Below are 17641 nucleotides of genomic sequence, written 5' to 3'. Positions count from 1 at the left end.
TGAAAAGAAACGGTGTCTCAATTCTTAATAAACATTTGTGAGTACTCTATTAATCTGTTATCTGAAGAAATTTAAGGAACATACACTTCTTATATTTCAAACGTTGCTGGGAAATGAAAATCACATCGCTCTGCATTGTGAAAATCACATCGCTCAGCTTGTCCGATCTCCATTGCTGAGTTGGCCCTAAAAGGCATTACTTCAAGACCCTTCCTCTGTGCTTTTTAAGCACATACCAAATGGAATCAAAGAACAATTATTATTTTATCCAGACCCACTTTTGTATAATGCCAAGATGCTTTTTGAGATAATATTTAGTGTCTTTGAAAATAAGAGCTCTGGATCTTTCCTTTACCTGTTGAATGTCCTCCCTGACAGAACAGGTCTCTTCTCCTGGTGGGCTCTTCATCAGTGGGCCCGCCATAACGTCGGCTGGCTTCATCCGGGAATTGTCATTTCTCCCTAATATTTGCCCCACAGACTGATCTTTCCCTTTGTGCCTTTACTAGTGAGATTTTTGTCCTGTTCATCACTTTTCATAGACCTTTTTGTGCCTCTAAAGAAGAGAAAGCCTTTCGCATATTCTTGTATATTTCCCAGAGCTGTAGAAGGACATCCAAGGCTGCCTTGAAAATCACTGCATTTGATTCTAGAATATGAGGCCCTTCGTTCTTTTTTAAAAAAAAAGATTACTGGGGCATCTGGGTGGTTCAGTCAGTTAAGTGTCTGCATTCAGCTCAGGTCATGATCCATGGTCATGGATGGAGCCCCCCATCTGGCTCCCTGCTCAGCAGGGAGTCTGCTTCTCCCTCTGCCTCTGCCCCTCCCCACTGTTTGTTCTCTCTCTCTCTCAAATAAATAAATAAAATCTTGAAAAAAGATATTTATTAATTTATGTATTTGTTTGAGAGAGAGCATGGCAGGTCACCAGCAGGGGGAGGGGCAGAGAGAGAAAACCTTTAAACAGACTCCCTGCTGAGCACACAGGCTCAATCTGGGGACTCTGAGATCATGACCAAAGCCAAACCAAAAATCAATCCCTTAACCAATTGAGCCACCCAAGTACCCCAAGGGGGGTGATAGCTTTGTTCTAAGAAAAAAAAGATGCATGCAAGTAATTTTGCATCTTGCATATTTTAATTTGTTTTTTCATAGGCATTTCCTTGTAATTATGACCAATATCACAGTCAATTTAATTCCATTAAGCTTAGCAATTATTGAATTTCCCTCCTAAACATTGATTTCATAAAGGGAAGATCTCGTCTTTACCTCAGTGATCTCAAGATCTTATATGGAAAAATACAATGTCCAATTTGCCTGTTGGCATTACAACATATTTTTACATTACATTACATCACAACATATTTTTAGAACACTGTTTGTAAATGCAGACCCTCTCAAAGCAGTAAGATTTGAGTTTTCTATCCCACCTCTGTAACTTATTAGCCGTGTAATTTTGAGTAGGGTACTCAACCTTCCATAAACTGGAGTTTCCTCATCAGTGTAGACAGGATTAGTCATAGTACAGCTCCTAGAAATCTTTAATAAAATAATGAATGTACCTGCTATTATTATTCCTTCTCACAATCCAGTAAATCAAATATTACTATCCACATTTTCTAGAAAGAAAAGTCTTTGGCCTAGAGAATCGGTGGCTTTTCCTGTGTTAAAGCCCATATATATTTAAACAGGGACCATAATCTAGGCCTTTTTATCTTGGACCTGGAACCTTTCCCCACTATATCATAGGGCCATATTTCTCATAAGGATTTCAAATTTAAGGGTGATACATGTAAGGAAAATCAATAAAACTGAAGGACAACATGAGGCACGCACTCCCTCTTGTCTTCGTACCCCCATCGTATGTGATTATGTCCCGAGGAAGGTCTCAGTAGATGCTTATATGTCACAAGCCATCTCTTTAATACTTCCTTCACAAAGAACACTTCTGCTGTCTATCATTTCTACATAGATTTTAATAATTTTGCTTATAATTTACTCCATTTATTCTTACTGTTGGCTTCTGTTTTTATCAAGAAACGTTGATTTTTCCTTTAAGATAGTGCTATAAAATTTTCTTTTAAAATGTATTTAAGTGGGGCTCCTGGGTGGCTCAGTGGGTTAAGCCGCTGCCTTTGGCTCAGGTCATGATCTCAGGGTCCTGGGATCGAGTCCCGCATCGGTCTCTCTGCTCAGCAGGGAGCCTGCTTCCTCCTCTGTCTCTCTGCCTACTTGTGATCTCTGTCTGTCAAATAAATAAATAAAACCTTTAAAAAAAATGTATTTAAGTGGCTCAGTGGGTTAAAGCCTCTGACTTTGGCTCAGGTCATGATGCCAGGGTTCTGGGATCGAGCCCTGCATCGGGCTCTCTGCTCAGCGGGGAGCCTGCTTCCCCCTCTCTCTTTCTGCCTCTCTGCCTACTTGTGATCTCTGTCAAATAAATAAATAAAATCTTTAAAAAATAAATAAATAAAATAAAATGAATGTATTTAAATGTTTAAGCTAATCATCTCACAAAAAAATAAACATGTAAATGTAAAAATATATTTCATTATAAAAAGGGATAGATGGTTCACAATTAAATCATAAAGATGATAAGCACATTAAAAAAATAAAACCATATGCGGGAATCATAACTGAGGAGTCTGAAAATGCTATAGGTCTCTTCAGCTGGGCCTTTAATTCATTCTAGATCCTTAATTTTTTCATTATCTACATTTGTAGTTTAATAACTGAACTGCATGATGTAGTTCATGAGCCCATGTGAGTTACATAGGATTTGTACATAAAACCTAACCCGTATTATTTCAATCATTTCCAATAGTCTCAAATTTTACCATTATTTTCTATTTTTGGAGTCAAGATATTTTTAGATGCTTTTTGCTACTTCAGAGAAATTCTTTATGATCTTAGAAAAGAATCACATAGAGAGAAGCAATGCATGTTTAAAGCGGGAAAGTGGGCCACTTATTTCTAGGAGAGGAGTGTGAGACCACCAAATAAAAAAAGCAGGTTGGCAGTCTGAGCAGGTATCCTGGGGATCAGAGATGACAACTTCCTTTGTATTTTGCTTTGAAATAAATGTCCACAAATGCTTCATAATTATCCATTAATAATAGTGAAGTTCATAACTAAGGAAACCTGCTCTCCGCATTGGCCCAGATTAACAGGGAGCAGCTGGAAAACTGGCTTCCGAGGATCTGTTCCCACCTGCGTCATGATGCGAGCAGGTCCAAAAAGACCAATAAGATCGGTCAAAGTTACCGTTATGTTCTAGATACCGGAAGTGGTGAGGCATGGGAGTCCATGCAACAGAACTTGAGAAGGGAGACGACCCTTCTCTTGACCCCGTTTTTGTTGATGAGTGGGTGGTGAACAACAAACTGTATAAGCTGGTTGTGTCTAGATTCCTGAAGGGTCATTGATTGTGTTTAAATTTGCCACCTGAGAACCATGCACACATGTGTGCACACACAACATTCCCAGATCACATTTTTCCTCGCAAATGTAACCTTTTGGAGAAGCGGACTGGGTTTTTTTGTTTTTTGTTCTTTTTAAAGATTTTATTTATTTATTTGTCAGAGAGAGAGGGAGCGAGCACATGCAGACAGAGTGGCAGGAAGAGACAGAGAGAGAAGCAGGCTCCCCGCTGAGCAAGGAGCCCGAAGTGGGACTCGATCTCAGGATGCTGGGATCATCACCTGGGCTGAAGGCTGCCGCTTAACCAACTGAGCCACCCAGGCATCCCAGCGGACTGTTTTGAAGGGGATGCTTTTCTGGATTTTGCTGTTGTTGTTTTTTTTTTTTAAACTTTTTATTATGTTCAATTAGCCAACCTTTAATACATCATTAGTTTTTGATGTAGTGTTGAATGACATTAGTTGCGTATAACACCCAGTGTTCACAGCAGCAATGCCCACAGTAGCCAAACTGTGGAAGGAGCCAAGATGTTTTTCAACAGACAAATGGATAAAGAAGATGTGGTCCATACATACAATGGAACATCACGCAGCCATCAGAAAGGATGAATCCCCACCATTTGCATTAACATGGATGGGAGTGGAGGGGATTGTGCTGAGTTAAATAAGTCAAGCAGAGAAAGACAATTATCATATGTTTCACTCATATGTGGGACAAACTATGGATTTTGCCATATTTTAATACACCAGTTTTCCTCTACAAATCTCCATGTCCCTAATAGTTGGATCTTTTCATAATGAAGATTAAAGTGTCTTAAAATTTCAAAGACTTGTAATTTTCAGATCTATTCTACTTCTTTTTCAAGAAGTCAAGCCAGGGCACTTGGGTCGTTCAGTCAGGTCACGATCTCAGGGCCGTGGGCTTGAGCCCCACATAGGGTTCTAGGCTAAGCAGGGCGTCTCCTGGAGATTTTCTCTCTGCCCCTCCTGTTTCTCTCTTTCTCTCTCAGATAAATCAATCTGATTTTTAAAAAGCCAGAACAAGCCAAAGAAATTTTTATGTTTAAGTAGATTATTAACATATGTACACGTTTGTTACATAAAAAGAGGAGATAGCTCTTAAAGCTATTATGGAAGAAAAGAATCCAGATGAAAATTAAGTCAGTACAACCAGCTTTTGAATAATGAGTAGATCCATGGGGTTTCAATGGCAAAGCTGCTAATAACTGTCACTAATGAATCTTCTGTTATATACATTCCGTGACAACAGCAAAGTCAGTATATTGGCATGTGGGGAATAGTCCATAAATCATGTAAATGATTTCATTGTGTATTTCGAATGTTCTTGAAATAGGTCCTCTTGCCATATTCTTTAATGTTGACAACTGTTACCTCAAACTTGATTGATAATGACTGGCCTCTTTGGACAGCTCATCATAATGGTGAACACTTTATTCTTTCCATGAGATTGGAGAGGGAATGCTTCTTTCGCTCACAGAACAGAACTTGGACATGAGTGAAAACTAATGAAACATTAGGAAAACAGCCTGTTTTCGAAGACTTGACTTAATTCCCTGGGTGACAGACACAGCAGCTTGATTTTCATAAGCCCTGTCAGCCTCCGCGTTGGCCATCAGCGGACAGCTAGAATAACTCTCTCCTCAACAGCATCTTTGAATGTGTGATGCTGAACCTACATAGTGAAGAAAGAAAAAATGCAATGCAATTTAAAGGTGGAATTTTTAATGTACATTAATTTGCAAAAGAGTATGAGTCAAATATTTTGGCAAATCTACATAACTAAATAGCTGTCTCATCAAGACATTTCGATAGCCAAAGTGATTCTACACCCCCATTAATGACATGATGCCAAAAATAGAATAGAAAGGAAAAATGCACAGCGTGAATATATAAAATATCAGGAGCCATTCCTTGTCTCCTTCGCCCTCCCCCCAGAAAAACTATTTACATGAAACCTATGGTTTTAGTATGTTGTCTTATAATACTCAGAGAAACCTGCTACTTCAAGTGCTATTACTGCCTTTGCATATCAAAACATCCTGTAGTTGAGATAATTCCCTTTTCCTTAATGACAGCTGAGTACATACTAATACGAAAGCATTCCAGAAAATTATTGATTTTAAAATGACCGTATTTGGAAAAAATAAAAGAAAAATAAATAAAATGACCGTGTTTTGGCCAGCTAGATATAGACTGCTCGGATAATATTAGACTTGAAGGCTAATAACAAATAATAATGGATTAGCATGTCAAAATATTGCCTCGCACACTCTGTCAACATGTATATGAACACAGCAGGAAATCGAAAACAAAAGCTAATTTATGGAAAACTATGTATTCCTAATGACAGTTTAGACCAGTAGGGGTCCAAGTTACAAACTGCATTTTTACATGAGATGCTTTCATTTTACATTGAAAACCTGGCTGTATTCTGTAAGCATGTATCAAATCAAATCATTGTCCTATATTTAAGAGTATTTTTCTTATTTTAGTCTGTAAAATCTAATCGCGGCACATGCGCCTTGCGTATATTTATATGTTCATGACATTGAAACCTAAAATGCTAAAATTCTGCCTTTAAACCCAAGATACCAAAGGAATTGTGTGCACATAGTGGTCGTTTGACCCTGTGCTATTTTATTTTATTTTGAAATTTTTAGAAAAAGAAACAACAGCATTGGTATTCCAATATGCTGATAAATCATTGATGCCAGATGTCTTTGCCTCTACTCAGTGATGTAGCCTAAATATTTCTATTTGAAAACAGATTGACATACCAAAGAATTTAAATCTGGAAAAGACCTTAGAGATCATTTTGTGCAAGCTCTTTGGATATTTATATAAACGGGAGCTCTAAGCCTCAGAGAAGCCCAGTGACTTGCCAAGGTCCCACAGCTAGTCTGAGCCAGAACTGAGACTGGGACCCAGTTCTCTTTTAATATCAACAAAGGCTCTATGAGACGCCACACAGGCAATCTGTGTTGAAAACTCGGCTTTTAACTATAAAAGGTCAGATTCTGATTTTCTTTTCCTGCAACTCCTGATAACATGTTCCTAATGAATCTTTCTCCGAAAGATTATTTTGGGGGAAACGGACCACGGTGGAAGTGAGGTGAATTACAAGATGGGAAAGCTTTAGACCTTCCCTTGCTTTATGATGAACTTTCTGGGTTTTGGAACCAAACACAAAACAGCATTGCAGACATTTTCAGGATGATATTTTTTAAGTCCATTTTTTCTTACCAGAGTCTAGTTCTCATATGATCTCAGACATTTTTTTTTTTTTTGCCTTTGTGAGAATGTTTGCTTGATCTTGTAATATTAAACAGCATTTAGCCAATAATGGCAGGCATGCTAAGAACCGTACTCCAGGTTGCCAAAACCTCAGAGTGTTACTCGTCAGGGTTCTCATGGCATAAGCTACATTCAGGTTTCTGATGGCAAGGGTGCCTGCTTCTGTGTTCGCTTCACAACATTCCCTGTAATTTGCTTCAAGGTTCTGGCAGATTGCTGGACCCTGTCACCAGCTGTCACCTCCCCTCCTTCCCATCCATATTTGGCAGTATCTAAGAACACAGGCATGCCAGTAGAAATAATAGTAGCTGTGATAGCAACTTCAGTGGCATGGTCCCCAGAGACAAGATCAAAATTTGGCATCTTTTCTCTCAACACAGAACTAAAAATGGCACTGAACTTGCTACTTGGTGGTATATAATTTTCTTTAATTACACATTTTGGTTTCAAGTGTTCCACATGCTGGCTTTTAAGTATCAAACCAACATACATTGGTTAAAAACAATGGCATGCCCTTTTTTTTCCCCCTGCGGGGAAGAGGTGGAATCCTAGAATATCAAGGATTCATTTCATCTCCATCAGCCTTGAATGGTAAAAGGATTGTACGCTGTAATTTCTTTCACTCAATTTCTTTGAGTCGGAAAGAAAATGTCCTCATAGAATTTCACTAGCATATTGTCTCCAAATTATTTCAACTAGTGGGTCCTTTTTTTGCTCATCGTTAACTGGGAAAGCCTATAGAAAAAAACGAAGTATTTTAGAATGATTTTTTTAATTATATAAGGAATATTTTCTTGTAAATATCTTCAGATTGGTTGAATCCAAGAATTCCATGAGATGGTCTAGAAAGATACAGTCTGTAAAGTAGACCATTTGGCAGTTAGTGACATAGTTTGTGATAATGACCGATGGCTTCACATCCACGTGCATTACTTCTAGAATTGATATCATGATAATTTTTTATCATCAATGCAAGTGATAGAATTAAAAGTGTGCTCATTAAGTTTGTCAATGACAAATGTTAGATATTGCGACTCATTTAAAAGTGTTCTGGGGGGCGCCTGGGTGGCTCAGTGGGTTAAGCCTCTGCCTTCAGCTTAAAAGTGTTCTGGGATCCCTGGGTGGCTCAGTTGGTTAAGCGTCTGCCTTCGGCTCAGGTCCTGATTCTGAGGTCTTGGGATCAAGCCTGTAGTCAGGCTCCTTGCTCAGCAGGGAGCCTGCTTCTCCTCTCCCCACCACTCCCCCTGCTCCCTCTCTCTCTGACAAATAAATAAACTCTCTTTAAAAATAAATACATAAAAGCATTTGGACTGGGAGTCATCTTGGAAATCTATGTTCTCCTGCCCCGAGAAAAAGTGAAGAATTATACGAGGTGTCCCTAAGGCCTCTTCTTACTATGAACAGTCTCAGGGGCTCTGTCAGTCACCCCTGTTTCTCAGGAACCAATGTGACTACAGAGATCCAGGCCTCTAAGATCAACTTTCAGCAAAATATTGAAAAAGCTAAATTATATATTAAACCTTTCCCTTAACTCTTCTCTCCAATTTTTTCATAGCTAAAATCCTTTCTTTCTTCTCTTTCTTCCCAAACTGCTCTCTGTTTCCCCTTGACATGCCTGTTCTACCCCCTCACTGCAAAGATCCATTTCTGCTTCTCTTATAACTCCCCGTTCCTCACAACAGCAGGAAGTAAAAAATTTATTCAGACAAAAAATGGGATGTTTTCAGTAAAATACTACCAGTGCTATGGTAGGACAGGATAGTCACTCATTCCACAAAGGCCTCATGAACAAATGTCATTTCAACTGGACTTCGAGGTGTTGGGAGATGTCGTCAGACAGAACTTGAGGTGGGGGGGCGGCATCCCAGAGGCCAGGAATGGCAGGAACAAAGGCGTGGGAGCAGGGAAATCGAGGGAATGATTTAAATGGTAGACAAGCAAATCTGGCCAGTTCATGAGCCCTGTGATATATTCACACGGTTGTGCAACAGATCTCTGCAACTTTTCCATCTTACAGAACTGAAACTCTGCATTTTTTAAACAACTGCCCGTTTCCCCTTACCCTGACCTCCTGGTAGCCACCATTCTTTCTGCCTCTGAATTTGAACTACTTTAGATACCCCACGTAAGTGGAATCAAAATATGATTTGTCTTCTTGCAACTGGCTTATTTCCCTTAACATCATGTCCTCAGGGTTCGTCCATGTTATAGCCTGTGGCAAAGGTTCCCTTCCTTTTTCAGACTGAGTTATAGTCCATTGTGTTTTTTCCTTCACCCATTCTTCTCTTGCTGGACATTTGGGTTCCTTTTGTCTCTTGACTATTACAAATAGTGCTGCTATGACCATGGTTGTGCAAATAGGTCTTTGAGACCTGCTTTCAGTTCTTTTGAGTGTATATCCAGGGGTGGGATTCTGGGTCATATAGTAGTTCCAGTTTTACTTACTTATTTATGTTTTTTTTTTTGAGGACCCACTCTAGTGTTTTCCATAGTAATTGAACCACTTTACAGTCTCATCAATAGTGCACAAAGCTTGCCGTCTCTCCACATCCTCGCCAAGACAAGCCATAATGTTTCTAAACTACGAATGGGTCTGGGAAGGCCAGGAGCTGACAGTCACGAACCCAGCACGTGAATTTGTTTAATCAGATCGCTTTCCGTCTAACACCCGACATTTGCACTAAGCAAGCCTTTCCTCGCTCTTCCCTCTAGCTCCTATCTGGTGGGGTCACTTGCCATTCTACACCAGTGTCTTTCCTAGAGGAACACCTAGGAGCCTTGCAGAGATGAGCCCGTGCAGGAAAAGGTGCGGGAAACGTGAAAATACACATCTTTTAGTGATGCCATGTGTTAGATGACCTACTTTTAAATAAGTATTTTAATTTTTTTTCTTTTTTTTTAGAAACAGACTCTTTTTTTTTTTTTTTAAAAGATTTCATCCACTTATCTGACAGAGAGAGAGAGATCACAAGTAGGCAGAGAGGCAGAGACAGAGAGAGGAGGGAAGCAGGCTCCACACTGAACAAAGAGCCTGATGCGGGGCTCGATCCCAGGACCCTGAGATCATGACCCAAGCCGAAGGCAGAGGCTCAACCCACTGAACTACTCAGCCGCCCCAATAAGTATTTTAATTTAAATGTAATATACATTTAGAAACGTATACAGATCATAAGTGAACACACCAGTGGAATCACTGCCAAGGTAGAAAAATGGAAGTATTACTAGCATTCCAGAAGTCCCCTATGGCCTCTTCCAGTCATTACCTAGTCCGCCTTCCTAGAGGTAATTACTCTGGTGACTTCTGTTCCTCCTACCAGTTAATTTTACCTGCTTTTGAACTTTATACACATTGACTTACATAATATTCATTTTTTTTATGGGTTCTCTTACTCTTACTATGTTTGTGACCTGTATCCATTTCATTGCACCTGGCAATGCCTGATTCATTTACATTGGTCTGTGGAATTCCTTGGTTGACTATAGTGATATGGTACGATATATGATAAACACTATAATTTGTTTATCCTTTGTACTGCTGGCAGACATCTGGATTTCCAGTTTGAGGTTATTACAAATAATGCCTCTAAGAACATTCTTGTTCATGTTTTTTGGTGCTAGGTAGATACATGTTTCTATTGGATATAGAGATAGACTTTTGTAGACCAACTGGGGACTGAGGTTTTTAATATAAAGAAAATATATTTCGAATTCCAAATAGCAAAGTACAGATGATTTTACACATTGCCACCTATTTTCAGTAGGTGAATGTCTTGTATTTAGAAGCCCATTCCAGCAACTGGACAACTTCTGATTATATGTGCTGCTGTCAAAAAAGAAATAAATCCACAATTTGTGTTAAAATTATTTAAATTTCTTTAAATTTTGATTCAGAAAAATTGAAATAAGGACAACAACACAGTATAGGAAAAGGAATCCTGAAATTGGGTCAAGAGATCTGATCTTCTTTCCTTCTTTCTTTATTTTTCTGATCTTCTTTATACACTAACTTTTTAAAAGGCATTGATTGGGTAGGTCACTAACCTGCTGTCTGCCTGTGTTTTATTGGGACAACAGGGATGATGACCCCCGTCATGCAGTACATTATTAGAAGATGATAGACTTCAGGGCGCCTGGGCGGCTGAGTCAGTTAAGCGTCCGACACTTGGCTTCAGCTCCGGTCATGATCTCAAGGTCGTGAGATTGAGCCACAAGTCGGGCTCTGGACGAGGAACAGAATGTGCTTGAGATTCTCTGTCCCTCTCCCCCTCCTACTCATGCTCTCTCTCTCTAAAATAAATAAATCTTAAAAAAAAAAAAAAAAAAAAGCCAAGCTCATAGAAATCAAGGTATTTTCAAAGGTAAAAAACACACTTGAGTGGACATACAATGTTATTGCTGTCCCTCACAAATTCCCTTCTTCCTTGGATAACATTTTAGATATGAATCCAGCCCCCAGCCCTCATTACAATTACCCAGATATACATGGAAATAACAGTATGGAACTATGAAACATGATATCAGAAACAGATTTTTTAAGATTAAATTTCTACATGAATGCTTTCTATAACTTTAAAATCCACACATATAGGGTTCACATGTAATTTTTAAATTGTTTTCAAGCCTCGTGGAGGGGTGCCTCAGTAGTTTGAGCATCGAACTCTTGTTTTCAGCTCAAGTCATAATCTCGGGATCGTGAGATCAAGCCCTGCTTGGGGCTCCACGGAGCTCAGTGCAGAGTCTGCTTGTCCCGCCCCGCTCTGCGCCTCCTCGGGCCTGGGCTCACTCTCTCACTCTCTCAAAGAAATAAATAAAATCTTTTTCAAAAAGGACTCTTAGAGTTAACCAAAATAGCCTGTTGTGAATTTTCATCATTATACTGCTGTAAAATTTTCTTCTACAAAAGAGAATTCAGTGGGAAAGTTCTTGTATGGAAGATGTGCGTGGATTACACAGACATTACTTAGAAGAATCTCTGCCCATCCTCCACCTGCAAATACTGTCTCTGCCTTCCGTTTTCTAGATCTGGTAGAAAAACCTCATCTAGCCTGTGGCCCTCACCAAAGGTATACTTCACTTTCTTCAGTACTTCGGTAGGGATTTTCACATTCCAGTGCCCCCTGGGAGAACAGACAGGGGTATTGAACTAAGCCCTTTGCAGTCAGAAGGTCTGGGTTGAAGGGGAGGATCTACTGTTTGCCTGCTTGAAAGCTTAACTTCCCCCCAAAGCCTCAATGTTCTCAGATTTCAAATGAAAAAAAAAAAGGTAATAATAATATTCATTGGAGTCTTCATGAAGATTAAAAATAAAGCAGGTAAAGCACTAGCACAACATTTGATAACATGGTAAGTGCTTAATGAATGTTTTCTTAAAAAAAAAAAAAAATACTGCGTCATGATATTCTAGCGCACAACATTCCTGCCAACCGATACCCCTCACCCAAGCTATGTGCCCAGAGGGGTGATGGACTCCAAAGGGCACAGAGCTCCCAGACACTCTTTGGCACTCTCCCCCCAACACACTAAGTCATGTGTACACACCAAGGATCGATTTTCACCATTCATGAGTAATGGTGCCACAGGCTTTCCCATGGGTTCAAATCTTGCTTCCCACCTCAGGGTGTTGAAGAATTGGGCTCATCCTTCTGCATTTACATATGTGTTTTATTTTACTGGTTTTCCCTTATTTTGTCTGCCAAGACCTTCCCAAATAGCACTGTTGCACAGTTGCTCAGTAATTTCTCTAGCATTTTTTGACTTTCATGAGATTGCTACCTCCCTCTGTCTCCCCCTCTCTCATTTTTGGAGTCACTTTTACTAATCTCCTGTATTTGAAGAAAAATCTTGAGTTACATATAATGAGTGAGAGCATAACTAAATACAAAACGCCAAGATTTTCAAAGTACATACTATCCCAAGACCAGACAACCGGTTGGTCTCTGTTTTCAATACAATGTTAAACAAGATATAATTTTATTTGGTTTGGTTCTCATTATACAGCATCTTAAGTAGACTGGAATTTCATTTTATTGAGATTTACTGTAAGAAAAAATATATATAAAAAAGCTGTTGCCCAACTGGCAAAATAAATAAATAAATAAAGTAAAATAAAATAACTCTCCAAACAGAAACATAACGTTACTTTCTAACATTTGACATCAGTGCAGGATCCCATGGGTTATCTCTCTTCTTCAAAGTCTATTAAAACCAATAATATAAGCAAATCTATCATTCAGGAAGACTTTTCATGATACATAAAAGCTCACAATGGTGATAAATTATTTTGTGTAGAAACTTTGACCCTTTCGGAATATTTATCATCGCTATGCCAAAGTATGTCTGTCAAAGCTTGTACTATATGTAGAATGAGTTCCCGTTATTTTATTCAAAAATTGCTGAAATACCCAAAACATTGAAAAATGTATGAAGTGATAAATGTTTAGAAATCTCCTGACATTTTGCCTCTCAAACACTATGTAATTTAATGCAAAATGACATATGAAGTTATACCTCCTTACAAGTTGACAATTTGTGAATTCAAGGATTCTATAAGCTCTATCTTAATCCTTAAAAAACCAGAGATTGAAAGGAACTGCTACCAGATTATAATTTAAGAAGGGGAGTATATACATTTGTTAAAAATACACAGGGTAGATGTAGCTATGTTTGGATCTGGGTTTGCTGTTTCTTACTATAGCATAATTTTATATCAGGAATCATTAACAAAAGAATGCAAAACATGTAGAATACCCTCAAACTGTTGAACTTTTTAAATAAACTTTAAAAATATAAAGTTCTAGTGGATTTTCAATCAATTGCTTTTCATAGACTACGACACTAATATAGTCATTAATTATTTATTAATAATATAGCACTCTGTTCTTGACTATTTACTTATTTGTCTTATATTTATTAACTTTTCCCTTAAATTACTGTTTTTTTTTTATCCACAACAGTGTTTTCTTAGTTGAAAACATCAAAACATAGATTTCATTTACTTGACAGACACTTATTAAGATGTATGAGGTATGGGGCACTTGAGTAAGGTAAATGAGATACAAGAGGGAATGATAACAGTCTTGGGAGAGATGCTTAACCCAGTCAGGGAAGGCTCCCCCTCAAAATTGGTACCTAGCATCTGAGCAATGAATGGGTATTTTACAGTGGACAAAGAGCCGTACAGACAGAAGGAACTATTTATTGAGAGGTAGCCTGGTCTGGTCAGGTGACTTCAAATAGTTCAGTAATCTAGGGGCCTGCATGGCTCAGTTGATTAAGCGTCTACCTTCAGCTCAGGTCATGATCCCAGAGTCCTGGGATCGAACCTCGTACTGGGCTCCCTGCTCCCAGAGGAGTAAAATCTTTAAAAAAAAAAAAGTTCAGTGATCTGGAGCCAATAAATAATGGAGTACTTATGCACTAAGAACGGTCCTGCTATGTACCAGCTCTCGGTAACGCACTGTCATAGACCTATCCTGCTAGGAAGTTCACATTAATTAAGTAAGGTAGGTTTAACCAACCTCATTTTTTAACTAAAACTAATGTTAATAATATTCCATCATTTGTCCAAGGTTAAATCCTAAACTGAAGATTAAACCAAAATCTAACTCCGTCTAACGCCCCTGCTCTTTACATTGACCATTTAATTGTGTTACTATATATATTACATATTTAATCAAGGCTTGCCTTTTAACAGTGTTTCACACAGTTTTTCACACTGTTTCTAACAATACTCCTTAAACATTATGCTTTTCCTCACCTCTCTCGTAAATTCAATCTATGCAGGGAAATGACAAATAATGTCCAAAAAATCCCACCTTTTTTGATACAGTGATATGATCATCCCTAGGTTTCTCTAAGGATATTTAGCCTCCTTAGGGATGAATTCTGAAACTGTATTCTGTGGAACACAAATGAAAGTTTATTTCAGGATTAGTGATCAGTATCACAGTGATTATTCTTGTAAATATTTCAAATACTTTAAGAAAAATAATATAAAAAATTTTAAGTACATTTATAAATGTATAAAGTCTTATGGTTGTCTCTTTTCTAAATGCTGCAAATAAAGTAGTCAACACATTTACGAACTTTTTATAAATCTTTAAAATTATCATACCCACATCAGAAACTCTTCATGAAATGACCTGACACATAACATGTTGCTTCATCTGCACCGTTGACAAATTGAATGTCATAAACTCATCTTAAGTCTAAAATATTCAAACATTACCATATTTTGTCTAAATTCTTTCTGTTCATTTCATAGGCCAGCAGATTTATCTGGGAGACCAGTAGTTACTTTTCACCTTAATCCCAAAGAATAGCATCATGTTTCCCGAGAATGTATAGATGTTGCAACTGAGTGTTATAGGTGTGCAAGTGGCCTGAGGTCAAGCAAAGCCAGTGTTGCTACAGATCATTCTACCCCTTACCTGAAGGACAGTGAAGAGTGGGACTCAGAGCAGAGCAAATAATCATTCATTCCTAAGAGCCTCCTGGGCTACCTTGCTGTCTATGCTGCATTTGTGTGAGGAACTGTTTCCTTTCTAATTTTTATATGCAATTATCTCTGGTATTTCAGAACATGGAAATTTTCACTTTACATACGAATCTTGTTATAAACATGTTTACGAGTTGCCACGCTGCTGAAAAACAGCAGACCTCTAAACAACTTGTATTCTTTGCCCCCAGCAATGCATCTCTTTGGCCTCAACTGGCAGTTACAGCAGACTGAAAATGACACATTTGAGAATGGAAAAGTGAATTCTGATACTATGCCAACAAACACGGTATCATTACCTTCTGGCGACAATGGTAAGAGAAAGAATTATGTGTCTTGTGTGTTTCTTTTAACATCTCTTTTCCATAAATTTATTTTTATCCATGTCACATCCAGTTATATCTGGGAGAGGAAAAAGATTTTGAAATACAGATGTCATCTTTTAATGAGGGGTTTTTATTCATTTAGTTGAAAGATTGGAAGTTCTCCTTTTTACTATAGGAATAGTATGATTTTCTGCCTTCTGAGTTGATGGCTAGGCTTTTCCACCTTGTCCTCTGTAAGTGTGTATTTTGACTGATTTTTAGTCTGTAAATAGGCTATAATTCACTATACCATCTCATATATTGTATCTTGGGTGTATTAAGCTTTTTTCATTCAGCTAGCATATGGAGTTGGAATACAACGTTAATTTTGTTATAAAAGCTTTCAAATATAAGACACATTAAAGGATTATAATTTATTGACCTTTCTTCTGCTTGTCCCTTCTGTAAACCTTCATAAGTTTGCACTTTGGGCTAACAGACTTTCAGGTCACTTGGTTCTGAATTAAAAACAGAATTTAAGAAGTCTGAAAATTCTTCCTTTCATTTTTCTATATATACACCCAGAAAAATGTATATATGCATGTATACATTTATATTATATACACCTGCCCATTATTTCAATACGTGTGTGTGTGTATTTTGACACTTGGCAATCTCGGACTTTTTACAAAATGTTATAATACTTTATATCTCAAAGCAAGCGAATCAAGATACCTTTTTTGGTCACATAAATATATTGTCTGCCTTTAAGCATTTCCCAAGATGTTCTTCCCTGTTTGTTTCTTATCTCATGAATTTATTTTCTGCTTTGGCATCAATTATGTCCGTCCTCGAGTGGCTAGTTTCTCTGCAAGACTAGAGAGAAGCTATTGTGTATTTATAAATAACATAATATCTATTTATTTATATTTTTATATATGCTTTCACTGGACACGTGCCCATTCACCATGACTAATGCCGTCATCATTTTTCTGTTCTCTGTTTTCTCGTCTTTTGTTTTATTTTAACAACAATACTTTATGGTATTTCTCTTCCTTCTCAGGGAGCCTGAGGAATTCTATAAGACGTTAGATTTTCATGGTAGTAATAAATACCCTTCGCCCCACACCTGTATGGAGCCTTTTGATGTAAGACTCCCCATGTCCCAAGAAACTATAAGCCGGTGACCTATTAGTAATGAAAACTGTAGGTGGGGGAAATTGCAGCTAAGTAAACAGTTGTTTTAATTTTTTATACACTTATAACACACAGATGAACCATTCGCTCAAGTGATGGCACAGAAAGGGAGAGTGTTTATTCTGGGCTTCTAGAGATTAAAATGTAGCCTGTCTCTTAAAGTGAATGGTTTCTATGAAAAGAGCCCGATGGCACGTACTAACCACACGTGGAAGGAACTTTTTTTTTAGACTCAAGAAATTAGTCTAAAAAGAGAAAGGCTTATTGTAGGCATGTTTTCTTTTACAACATCCTGGCCTTTTATCATGGTGAAGATGAAAATAGAGCACAGCTAATTAGTTCCACAATACTTGAGCGGCATAATACTAAGAGAGCTGTGGATTGAGAGATGCTCCCCCAGCCGCGTGCTGGTCCCTGGTACTCTGCCGGGGAGTGCCTCCTCCTGCTTGAATCCGTGGTCCTCCGCTCACATAAACCTCCGTTCAAATCCTAGTTTCTTCACCTGTTTACTTTGTGACTTTGGTCAAGGGGCTTCATGGTTCAGATCCTGCGAGAAGATTTTGGGATACTGTTGGAATAAACCATCTGGGATCATAGCAGTTCCAGGCATTTGAAAGAACATCATGGTGGAAGGGGTGGGGGGTGCGCCTGGGTGGCTCAGTGAGTTAAGCATCTGCCTTCAGCTCAGGTCATGATCCCAAGGTCCGGGATCGAGCCCTGCTGAGCAGTGGCCTGCTTCTCCTCCCTCTGCTGCTCCCCCTGCTTGTGCTCTCTCTCTGTGTCAAATAAATAAAATCTTTAAAAAGAAAGAACATCAGTACATACAGCTTCAGAAATTCTGTGGAGCAAATAGAGTTTTAAACTCTTCTCTATGTCTGCAGTAAGAAATCCACACTATGTCCCACGCC

At 38.4% G+C, this 17641-nt stretch overlaps 1 protein-coding gene across 7 annotated transcripts in view; it reads left to right on the top strand.

Annotated features, from left to right (window-relative positions):
- TENM3 (teneurin transmembrane protein 3) overlaps window positions 1-17641 on the top strand; it is a 437342-nt gene that overhangs the window by 286880 nt on the left and 132821 nt on the right. For all 7 annotated transcript variants that reach the window (XM_059156026.1, XM_059156025.1, XM_059156023.1 and 4 more), the window contains one exon: window positions 15423-15545. In XM_059156026.1, coding sequence (XP_059012009.1) covers window positions 15423-15545 — 123 coding nt within the window. The remainder of the gene's footprint in view (window positions 1-15422; window positions 15546-17641) is intronic.

This window comes from Mustela lutreola, chromosome 18 (assembly GCF_030435805.1).
Source record: "Mustela lutreola isolate mMusLut2 chromosome 18, mMusLut2.pri, whole genome shotgun sequence".
In the NCBI taxonomy this organism is placed as follows: domain Eukaryota; kingdom Metazoa; phylum Chordata; class Mammalia; order Carnivora; family Mustelidae; genus Mustela; species Mustela lutreola.
Note: the sequence above shows the minus strand (reverse complement) of the source record. Positions and strands in the feature narration are given on the sequence as shown.